Source organism: Symphalangus syndactylus, chromosome 11 (assembly GCF_028878055.3).
Source record: "Symphalangus syndactylus isolate Jambi chromosome 11, NHGRI_mSymSyn1-v2.1_pri, whole genome shotgun sequence".
Classification (NCBI taxonomy): Eukaryota; Metazoa; Chordata; class Mammalia; order Primates; family Hylobatidae; genus Symphalangus; species Symphalangus syndactylus.
The window spans coordinates 118,947,831-118,960,291 of record NC_072433.2 but is presented as its reverse complement, the minus strand read 5'-3'; the positions used below and the strand labels follow the sequence as shown (position 1 = coordinate 118,960,291).

General features: G+C 37.9%; 1 protein-coding gene across 12 annotated transcripts in view; it reads left to right on the top strand.

Moving 5' to 3' along the window:
- The window catches only part of ACSL6 (acyl-CoA synthetase long chain family member 6), a 115,189-nt gene extending 106,983 nt beyond the window's left edge, over positions 1 to 8,206 (top strand). For all 12 annotated transcript variants that reach the window (XM_063612992.1, XM_063612998.1, XM_063612996.1 and 9 more), the window contains one exon: positions 3,812 to 8,206. In XM_063612992.1, the coding sequence (XP_063469062.1) occupies positions 3,812 to 3,949 (138 nt within the window). In that variant the 3' untranslated portion in view covers positions 3,950 to 8,206. The remainder of the gene's footprint in view (positions 1 to 3,811) is intronic.
- The last annotated feature ends 4,255 nt before the right edge of the window (positions 8,207 to 12,461 follow it).

The window sequence follows — 12,461 nt, the reverse complement described above, 5'->3', positions numbered from 1 at the left end:
GGGACCTGTCCCAGGGCACACAGAGTATCATGACACCCAGATTCCTCTTCATGGAAAAAAATACCAACTCTTAAGATTATGCTTAAAAGGTACCTTTAGTTAAGTTTCCAGTGTTAACCATTGCTCTGGTTAGAGCTTTCACTGAGAGGAGATGAGTTCTTGACTTTCCACATGCCTTTCGCAGAGTTTCTGCTCTAATAATCTGCCCTCACCATGGTAACCTCAAATACAGGGAAGTCGTGTGGGATCTCAGAGGCCTTTAGTTTTATTGCCAAGGCTGTTGCCTTTTGATTTTCTCTGTTCTCATTCTCCTCTTTGTTGGTCTATGACATCCTCCCTACCATAGCCAGTGTGTGCCCTCAGCTGACCACAGGAAAGCAAAAACCAGGCCTCATCATGCCTGAGGAGGGTGTGCTCTCAGTTGTGATCCAAAGCTCAACATAAATTATTTCAGTTAATCCATAATCCATTGTCAGCTTGTCCTTTTCCCTCTTCCTCAAAAATAATGGCCAATTAAGGCATAACTCTAATTAAACACACACATACACACACAAATAATGAATTCAAGTTCAATATCCAAAGTTTAAGTCATTCAACAAAAGCTTTAGGCGTTCAGACTTACTGGACTTGGTTGATCCGAATTAAACTTTGGATTAGAAAAACAATTGATGTAATTTAATTTCCAAGAACAGACAATTCCTAGAACTAGGCCAGCCATTATTAATTTATGGAGATCTTTGGAAGATATATTTTAATGAGTAGATAGGTGGCTGGGAAGTATTTGAGCATACTTAGCCATGATTTAACCATTTGTTTGACATTTATATGCCTTATTAATTTGCATAGGCAATACAATGTAAACTTTGACACTTGATATTTTCAATTTCTGACTAATTAAGCACTTACTAAAAATATTTTATTGTATTTCCTGTCATTGAAATGAACACTTACCTAACCAATTTGCCTTTAAATAAGAAAATGAGCATTTCCTTAACTCATGTAATTGGTTTTTTTTTACTTTGTCTTTCCTGTTCTAAATTATTCACTCTGTGTTTATTCTCTACAAGCAATATTGTGTTAAAGGATTTCATTAAGACCATTGAAAAACTTAAAATACTATGTCTCTAAAATTATGAAAAGTTTGTGCTTTTATGAGTTGGCATAAATGAACAATTTTGAGGAATTTTATTCCAATGCCATATTTAAATGTCACAGTATTTCTGAATTATTTTTTAAAATCCTGTAGCACCTCTTTTCAGTGAGAAGAGTATGGTTTCAGAAAGGGAAGCTAATATTAGGCATCTCCCTTTTTCTTTTCCCAACAAAAGCTTTGCTAGTTAAAAAATGGAAATTCCAGTTTCATGAAGTGTTTGGCATAAAGAGAGAATAAGGACTCTCATACCTTTTTTTTACGAGTTCACAATTGGATAGTTTGGCTTTATGAGAAAATAATTATTATAAAAAATGAACATGCTTTTATCATTGATTCACTTCTGAAAAAAACTATAGGTTTGTGGCCCATAGTTAAAGTCAGTGTCAGTTAAACAACTGGCTGACTCATTTTTTTCCACTCACTGCCTATATTTTTTAGTCACTCAAGCAGGTTGTATAGGTATTTTCATAGAAGGATTTAAATAGTCCAAGGTCCGTAGGTCAGACCAGACTAGGGACTGGCATGCAGCTTTGACCTGCTCACTAAGGGACTGAAAGGTGAGCCCAGAGCAGGCTGCCATATTGCTTGGGCTTCTGCAAGGCTGTATTTAATGATATAGTCTCTTCTCAGGCAGAACTATTTTGTAGACAGCCGCATGGAGCTGCAGATGTCCCACTCAGCCATTTAGGTTTGGGGAGGTAGCTGGCTTGGCAGATATTCCAAATCTACCTGTTGATGCCATTCTTTCTTCCTAAGATCATAATGTTTTCTTTTACATTTCTACTTAACCATATAAATGACATGATATACCTCTCCTTATGAAATCTATATTTCTGGTACTGTATTTTTTAGTAGTTTCTGCTTATCACTGCTGGCTTTTCAAAGATATTCACCCCAAGTTCCCATACTGAACATAGACTCTTGTCCCAATTACACAATGTTCTCCACATGCTGTTAAGAATGCAGACAAGCCAAAACCCAGGCTACAACACTGAGAAATTATATCTTGGCACTTGTATCTCCTTTTTAAAAGCATAGTATTAATTTTAATAACAAAAGAAGGTGGATAGGTGGTTTGCACTTACCAGAAGCCTTCATTTGATAGTGCTTCTACAGAAAGAGAAAATTTTTTGAAAAGTTAAGGATATTAGTACTGTCAATTTTTCAGTTTTTCATTTTGACAGTAAAGGTTAGTTACTACTGCATTAAATCCCTGTAACTGAGATTAAATTTGATTTTGATTGTGTTAATGTTTTCTTTAATTAATTTTGTCATCAAATGGTGGTTTCCAAACTTATTTAATTAGAACTTAGATGACATATAAAAATTGAGCATGCACAAAACATAAGAGTAGTGCTACTCAGGTTGGTTTACGGCTTCAGCCAGAGCTTCTACACACACACACTTTTCCTCCTAAGCACCTCACCTCATCTTCCCACCCTTCTCCATCTCCTTTCTACCCTTACCTATCTAAACCCCACTTCTACACCATCCCCAGCAGTGGCCTCTGCAGATCACCTAGTTCTCAGTGCACTGTGGTTTAAAAACGTCTCCCTTGGGACCTGTTTCCAATAAATATTGGGTCTCCTAGGATGGTTTATGTTTTGTAACAACAAATTAGGAAAAAAGTATATTCTACAGGGTACAAAGAACAGCAGCCCTATTCCTTACTGAATCTGTGCTTCTTTGAATATCAAGCACACTGAGAGAGTTTTCAAACAAAACCCTTTTTACAATAACCATATCTGATTTTGAAACACTTGATGATACACATCTTTAGCCAAAATTTCCAGCTATTTAAGATGATACCTATCTTTAGCCATAGATGATACCATAAAGATGATGCCCATCTTTAGGCAAGATTTCCAGCTATTTAAATTGGATACCCTAGAAATCCCCTCAAAAACAATCTTCCCATTTCTCTTGGAGAGATTTTTCCAAAATGTGTATTCAGCCATGCCATTGCCCTAACCAAAAACCTTCAGTATCTTACTATTGTATTTGGAATAAAATTTGAGCTCCTCCATAAACTGGCTCATCTACCACTTTAGCTTCATCCCTCACACTCTTTGCCTCTTATTTTATGCAACAAGAAACCACTTAGAGTTCCCTTTTCACACTCTGCCATTTCTCACTCCCATGGCTTTGTTTTGGTGTTGCCTCTGCCTATAATGCCCTTCTCCACCCACTTTTCCCCATTTGCTGGTTAACTATAACCCATTATTTAACATCCATCTGATTTGGGAAGTCTTCCCTGACTGTCTCTCCCTCTCCCCTCCTATGCCTGAGATGGGTGCCCTTTATCTTATGCATACCATGCTGATAATTGCCCAGTGTTTCTCTGTCTCCACTACTGGATGTGAATGTGCGCTCCCTAAGGGCAGAGGCATTCATGATTCCTCTTTGTATCCTCAGTGCCTGGCATAGAGTAAGCAACTAATTCATTTCTGTTGGCTGGCTAAATGAATGAATAGGAAGGAAAAAAGTTGGCTTTTAGATACGTAAAATAGGCTGAAATGTTCTCAACATAATTTTGACTTAGCATAATGTCTGTATGTCAATATATCTACTCTCATGTGCCTGTTTGCTTTTTCCCATGTATACTATAAATACTGTGCTCTATTCCTATTAAAGATGTATTCTGCATTTGGTTTTTAGGTTAAAGCCATTCACATCCATTCTGACATGTTCTCGGTTCAAAATGGCTTGCTGACACCAACACTAAAAGCTAAGAGACCTGAGCTGAGAGAGTACTTCAAAAAACAAATAGAAGAGCTTTACTCAATCTCCATGTGAAGTTCAAGGAAAGTTCTTCTCAGTATAATGGACTGTGTAGCAATATTATAGTTATTCTTGAAAGTAATGAGTCAGAATGACACAGCTGGAAATGAATAAGCATCTGATTTTATGACTGAGCCTTTTCCTGTCCCAAGAGGTCTTTAACAATATTTTCTCTATCATCAATGAGTACACTTTATTTTTATTATTAAAATTATGTTGTGGTGGGCTGCTAAAAATATCGCAAATGGCAATGTAAAAATCAAGACATTTTCTCAAGAACTGTGTACCACTAAAAGTAATATATTGTCAATGTTCACAGAACTATTAAACATAAAGGAAAAACATAAGTGATATATTGTACTTAATTATTTGTGAAATAGTAACCAGATGCAGCAAATATCTAAGCAATGTGGACTACCTCATTCAATAACTGATTGTCAAAATCACAATTAAATCAGACTTCAAAAATTAAAGCTAGGTGTACAGAATCATGCTAAAACAAAACATGATAACTCATAGTCTACGTAACTTCAGAGTCTTTAAACATGACAATCCATATTGTCATATGTGAAAGTTTTCTCTCTGATTTTTACTTTCATTCATGAAAAATGAAAATTCAGAAATTCTTTTTTTTCTTTTTGTTTTGAGACAGGGTCTGCTCTGTCACCTAGACTGGAGTGCAGTGGCTCAATCATGGCTCATTGCAGTCTCCATCTCTGGGGCTCAAGCGATCCTCCTGTCTCACCTCCCAAGTAGCTGAGACTACAGGCACACACCACCACATCTGGCTAATAGAAAATTTTTTTTTTAGAGATTTTGCTCAGGCTGTCTCAAACTCCTGAGCTCAAGGGATCCTCCCGCCTTGGCCTCCCTAAGTGCTAGGATTACAGGCATGAGCCATTGTTCCCAGCCAAATTCAGATATTATTAAAACACATGTCATATTTATATAGTAACTTACAAAGACCTTTCAATACATTTTCTCATTTATTAAGCTCATTAAAGTATTCAGGAACTACCTAGAAAAAATATAAGTAAAACTATTCAAGGATAGTGTATGTATGTTCATGGACTTCTTATCATAATGAATTCTAAAAGACATCTGTTGACTCTACAATGAATGGATCCTTGAGGAAGACTTGGGAGAAGAAACTCAGAGTTATTTCTAACAGTAGGCAGCAATTAATGTACCTACATTCCTTGCTGGGGTCTTCTAGTCTTCCATTCCCAATGTGCCCATGCTATGCCTGGAAACCCTATATGGTTGTAATTCTGAACAATTTCACTTTTTTTCCAGTAAGAATGTCAAGGCAGAAGGTGGGAAGGAGGGGATATTATTTCCAGGGAAAATAGTTTTTCAACAATATAACTTTGATAAACCTCTTTAAAATGCCCCAAAAAAACTTAAGTCCATAGACAAAGAAATACCACCTAATGGCATAATTCCATTCCTAAAATCTTTAAATGTGCTGAAGTTTAACCACTAAAACCTCCTTTCTTGCATTATGTATTTAGACACACCCTGTATTGGGGTGTCAACAATTTCTTATAATTAAAGTCCAGGTACCATGGACAGCAATTAAATTCCAAGCTATAGATTGTGCCTCTGAAAAAGGCATGGACCCCAGGAAGGTGTTTTTCTTCTGTAGAGACAGGACTCTAAAAGCATATGAACAATCCATATGCAATTCGTGTGTTAATTTAAAATGTATGTGCTCAGTGTTTGTAGTCTAGAAGCTCCTTTCCCTTGGAGGAATGCCAAGCAGTTTGCAAAAATAAATGCTGTTAGTTAAAAACCACATAATCACATGGGCCTATTGAATAAATATGCATCAGTGATTATATACTTATATTTCAGTCTTGTCAAAAGTGACACACAGTTTCATTTGATGTATTTACCCAGTGTTTTTATCCAGTCTTTCTTGGGCATATTTTGTCTGAAGACCCACTGTTGCACTTCTAAATTTGACATTTAAGAAATGAGCTAGTTCTTCTATACACACTGATTTTTAAAGGCGTTTCTGAATAAACTAATACTTAAAATGTTGAAAGTCACATCTGTACGGCATTAGATTTTTATATTTAATATATATTTGTCTAATTAAAAGTGAAAATTGTTACCTGAACTGGATATTCATACTATTTTAAGGGCAAGTTGCTTACATTTCAATAACAACAAAAAAAGAAGCTGTTTCCCATTGTCCTCCTACTGAACTGAAATTCATAGTTGGCTTTAAGCCCAAAAGAATTTTGAACAATGTGACATAAACAAGTAATTTAAAACTTATTTTGTTTTATTTTTACTTTATAATAGTTAGATATGACAGATTATGGACAACTTAATATTTCTTCTTTTTGGCTGGGCGCGGTGGCTCACGCCTGTAATCCCAACACTTTGGGAGGCCAAGGCGGGTAGATCACGAGGTCAGGAGATCGAGACCATCCTGGCTAACATGGTGAAACCCCATCTCTACTAAAAAAAATACAAAAAATTAGCCGGGCGTGGTGGCAGGCGCCTATAGTCCCAGCTACTCGGGAGGCTGAGGCAGGAGAATGGCATGAACCCAGGAGGCGGAGCTTGCAGTGAGCGGAGATCGTGCCACTGTACTCCAGCCTGGTCAATAGAGGGAGACTCCGTCTCAAAAAAAAAACAACAACAACAAAAAAACAAGATTTCTTCTTTTTGCCACTTAAAAGATCTTATATTTCTAGATTTCCAGGTCTATGTGGAAATCATCACACTTGGGCCAATAAATGGGTTAGTTCAGATGTGCTGAGAAAAGTAAATAGTGTACCCTAAATATCTTGCATGTACATTTATCTATTTCTCTGTTTAATGCCACTTAATTTTGTAAGACATGAGAAATGAAACCCTATGTATCAGTGGAAAAATCCTTCTTGCTTCAGGTTTCCCAACTTTATTCTGGAGGAGAAAAAAGTTTGTATTTCTCATTAACAAAGATAGAAAAAGGTCATGTACTTACCATGGTCACGTTCACATTGGGCATTGGATCTATTTAAGCCTAGAAGTATAACAGATAATCAGTTCCTTAAGTGTAAATATGTTCTTAAATGTTTGGCCTTTTTATCTGTTATTCAAATGTGTTAGTAATTCTCATATTTTGCAAACAGATCCTTTTGTGTATATTATAAAATATATACCAAACCTGTTTTTCCTTTTGCTGTGGAAGATGTCTTTATATAATATTGAGACTTCCCTTGCAAATGGGAGAGGAGCCTCTGGTCAGGTGTAGTATGTAGGCCTAGCCCCATGTATTAGGAACTCATAAATTCAGAAATCCAAGGATTAAACATTTTATGTCTCCTTCATTTACACAAGTCATGCTTTCATTCTAAATGTAGTTAAAACTACAAGTATGAGAAAAAACAGAACTTTCCATTGGAATATTTTACAATCAGGTAATGTTTTAGCAACTTGAAATCAGCACTTAATTTGATTGTATTACCTATCAAAGAACCAATAACCTTTCCTTTTTCTGCAGTAAAGAAAATGAAATATCCTTTATTTTCCAAATGTATGAAGCACAAATGTGATATAGTTATTTAAAATATAAAATACTTTAAAACGAATGTAAAGAATGGGAAAATATATTTTTTGCAAGAAAACAGGCTACTTACAATGTGCTTAATATCTCAGGAAAAAAAAGAATGAATAACCATATAAAAAAATTGGTAAACTATAAATTGGTTGTATTTCCTTGCCGGTTTTAATTTTAAGGAAGCATTTACATGAAAAGAAAAAAGGATCCTAGTAGTCTGAATTTCCTCTCAAGTATGCTAGAAAATACTTTCTGTGAATTTACAATTAACTGCAATAAGAAGTGGGTTAGCATTCAAGTAAGGTCAATACCCCAAATGAGAAACTCTTCGGTTAGAACACATTAATGGTTGTAACACAGAGGCAGTAGATAAATATTTGAAATGTGAGCATTTCTAAACTTGGTCCCAAATAGAAAGGGTTTCATGAGGTGACAGTGGCTTTTAAACATTCATTTGACTGATTATTCTAATTTTCCTTGTTAAATCATTGCAACAGTTGCATGGGGGAAAATGGATATTTTTTGAAGAATTGCTTATTCTACTTTCAATTTTTAAAAACCGAGGGGATTAAAATATTACTTTTTAAATATGCATAAAAGTATCTTAACTGTAATTACATTTTCAGTTGCTTTGTTATAATAGCATGCATATTAAATATAAAATGCATTTATGAAAATTTTTGTAAAAAATAAAAGATTTTTCATTTCTCAAAGTTGCTTATAATTACTATTTTATATATTTACATAATATAGTCCCCTCATGTGAGTATATTTGGTAATTATCAATCACAGTTACTGCTTATGATAAACATAGTATCAAGCTACATTACCAATCAGTATACTTTACATCTGTACTCTACGTCCTCTGTTAAAGTTCCACAAACTCCAAGAACTTATGGTCCATCCAGAGAAGAGCTCCTTTGCCCAAGCCTCTGTTGGAATTTTTGCTAATGTCAGATATCTCCTGGATTTAAATAATTTTTATGAGTACATAACAAATAACTGTCTTCAAACTTTCCATTATGGTGGCCTTTAAAATAACATTTCCATGTCTTTTACTCATATTCAGAATAATGGATGCAATTTCTTAAAATAATGAATTCTACTGTGTCCAAGATATGCAGATTCTGCCTTCTCCATATGTTTGCTATCATCCATTCCTCCCTATTGTCACAGCTATTAGTGTAGTTTGTGCCACCCTTATCTCTTGTCTGGAATATTACAGTGCTTTCTTAACTAGCCTTCATGTTTCCACTCCAGCATCCTCAAATTTCGCCATCCACATTTCAGCCAGGGCAATCTTTCTAAATTGAAAATCTAGACTGAAAATGCCACTTTTCTGCTTAATAGTCCTTCAGTGACTTCCCATAGTTTCCAGGATAAACTTCAAACTTGCTGGTTCAGCACACAGGGACTAGCATCTCTTCTACTCCCTCCTCCATGGAGCCTCGGCTCCAATCATACTCATTGCTTTTGTAGTTCCCTAAAAGCATCATACTTTCTTATGCCTACATGCCTTTACACATATAGTCCCTTTCTCCTAGAATGCCCTTTCCTCTAATTCCCCTAACTCCAACCATTCATCTTTTAAACTTCAAATTCCAGCATCCTTTTCTCTGAGAAACTTCCCACGTGGTTGATTCGTTGATGGTCCTTTTGCCCCACCCCTACTTAGACTGAGTTGCTTGAAGTTTTACGCCCGGTGCAGCTCTGGCTGATAGCAGATACTAAAGAAATGCCTATTGAAGGAAAATCCCCTTTGTCCTTTTTCGTATGTTGCATAGCATTAAGACTGCAATACCTGAAGATATATTTCCTCTATCACTGTAATTTATTCCATTCTTGTCATCCAAGCAAAAATAAACTGGTTTGCAGTTGGATTCCCGTAGTTCATGGATAGCACCACAAAGATGCCCAGTGGGTTACTCCATAAGAAAACATCATTCAAAAAGATTTACTTTGGGCTCCGGTGAATCTCAAACCCACAAACTGGCTGTTTTCCCCAAAGATTTATTCAGAAATCTCTTTGAAATTTTTTTTCCCATGGAAGTTAATATCTCCATGACTGTTCCAAGCCTAGTCAAATCCACCATGTGTTGAACTGAAATGCTGATTACTGAGACCTGGGTCTAGGTATGGAAGCAGTGCAATGGGGAAATGGAAGAAGTTTGAACACTCATGATTGAACACTTGCACTGGTGTTTGCAGATTTGGAAGTGGAGTAGGGGGAGATAGATGACTGAATTTGAGATATCTCTGCCCTGTCTCATCCTTTTGTAGGGGACACGTTTCTTTCCCCCTTTATAAGCTGACTCCAGGTGAAGTATCAAAGAGACCAAGTCTGTCTCTAGTTCCTTCACTTCCCCTTGCTACCAAGGAATTCAAGCTCCTTTCTTTGCTCCCCCTACTTTTCTCCCAGCCATGTGTTAGGAAGAATGGGTGTAGGACAAGCTCAGCAGCCAGATGCCAGGAGAACCATGTTCCCTATGCCAATCATCTGTTTTAAACAGCTTCCCTACACTCTGGTTTCCTCAGTGGCAAAATTAGGAGGCATCTAGATCATATCTAAGGACGCTTTTGGCTAAAGAAATCATATCAAAGTTTATTTCTGGTTTTGAAACCCGATACATTAATTCCCACAAACCTACGGGAATTACTTGATGATACATCAGTGAATGTAATTCAGTATAGTGAGACAGAGTTCTAGGGAACATGACCACCAAATGGCAGACCAGCTTTTGGTTTAACCTATTTTCATTTTGCAATGTTTCTTCCATTTCTGGGCCTAAGGCACCCCAGGCTGTAGACCTCCCAAATGTCACTTAAGAACTCTGAGTTTTTTCACAACAGCCCCCAAAGGGAGAGGGGGGAGCATAAAGGCCTGGCTTGTAAACTAGAGACTGCCTGCCAGCATATTATGGACACGACTAAAGAAAGGATGTTCAAAGATGATAATTGCTTTATACTGCAGCAAGGCTGTGAGATCCTTAACTGAAGGATGATTTCCGATTCACTTCTGTATCCCCAGGACCTACCACAGTGCTTAATACAGATTAAAGTGTTCAGTAAATATTGATTCATCGACTCAAAACACTAGGTAAAACCAGGTAAGAATGCCTACCATCTGTTCTTTAGAAAGCTAGATTTTGATGATTAATTATCTAGTAAATCGATTATCATAAATGTTTCTATGAGCAGATATTAAATAAAATATTTGGAGTGATTATATTACAAAAATACTGTGGATATATATGTGCTTATATTCACACATACAATACTGAGGTGTTACAGAAAAATCTTTGAGCTTTTCATAGTTTTAGCTCTTCAAACTGCATTTTAAATGTTGTGAAATATTTCCACTTTTTAGAATAAAAAGATGGTTACTGTTATGTGCATAATATGCTCATCTGATGTCGCCAGATGGTTCAACCTAGGGTGTGGAGAGAAAGGGAGGTAATTCCAACATCTCTCTAATTGACAGAGCAGAAGAGTTTGTTATCGAGCAATCAATGGGCTCACTGCCTGATGAATGTAGAGGGTGATACCATGGCACCGGCTTTTGGGAAAAGAAAAGCTTTATTGCTAGTGGGCTGGCAAGGAGACAGGAGGAAATGCTCAAATCTGTCTTCCTAAGCTGGGGTTTGGGTTGGTTTTATAAGCATAGGGTAATGAGATGTGATCTGATTGGATCTTGTAATGAGGTGACACTGGGAGGCATGATCTGACTGGATCCTGCTATAGGATGAAGCCAGAGCTCAACCTGGTTGGATCCTGCCATGCCATATCTACTTCTTAATTCAGTCCGTCCTCCTTGATCTGAGCACTTGGTTTCCCCCTGTGGCTGCATGCTTGGTTCATCTAGGCATGCTCAGGTTACATGACCTCAGGGTTCACGGCAACTGAAAAACAACTCACAATTTTGTTACATAAAAGTTGAACCAAGGCTGGGCAAGGTGGCTCACAGCTGTAGTCCCAAGAATTTAGGAGGCCAAGGCAGGAAGATCACATGAGGCCAAGAGTTCAAGACCAGCTGGGATAACATAGCAAGACCCCGTCTCTATAAAAAAATTTAAAAATCAGCTGGGCTTGGTGGCATGTGCCTGTAGTCTTAGCTACTTGGGAGACTGAGGTGGGAGGATCACCTGGGGCCAGAGTTTGAGGCTGCAGTGAGCTATGATTGTACCACTCCACTCCAGCCTGGGTGACAAGCCAGATCCTGTCTTAAAAAAAAAAAAGGAAGAAGAAGGAGAAGGAGGAGGAGGAGGAGGAGGAGAAGGAGAGGAAGAGGAAGAGGAAGAGGAAGGAAGAAGGAAGAGGATGAGGAAGAAGAAGAAAGAAGAAAGAAGAAGAAGGAGAAACAGATTGGTCTGGTGCAGCAACAAGTTCAGGCCCAGGGCACAAGGAGGAGAGCCCCTGTGGAATCTTCTACCTTAACCACAAGGATGCCCAGATTCTAGAGATGGCTCCTGGACACAGGCTAAGGGCCTGTTTGTCGTCCAGAAGCAGCCTCCTAGAGCCTGGGATCTTCAGAGGCTTGGTTAGCCTCTTAATTACCATAGCCTCCCAGTAATTTGCAGGCCCAGGGACTTAAGTTGATTACTTGGGGAGAAGCTCCTTGTCACTTTAAGGTGCATTCAGTCCTCTTTGTGACCTTTCTGCACTGAGGCCAGCCCCTCACAAGACTGCCTGTGCTGGTGGCCTAAAACTCCATTACTAAGGCCTTATGCAGTGCTGATAGGGAGAGCTCGCTCAGAGGAAGTGTTGGGCCCACCCAAAGGAGGGAACGCCTTTACTCCTGCATGCCCAGTTGAATTAAGCATGCAGCCACAGGGGAAACCTAAGTGCTCAGACGGAGGAGGAGGGGCTGAATTAAACCTTTTTCTGGACGAGAAAAAATTTTTTTCCAAAAAACTCTGGTTTCGCTGGAGTTGAGGGAGCCTGCGCCAGCGGCCCAGTAACCACTGGGCC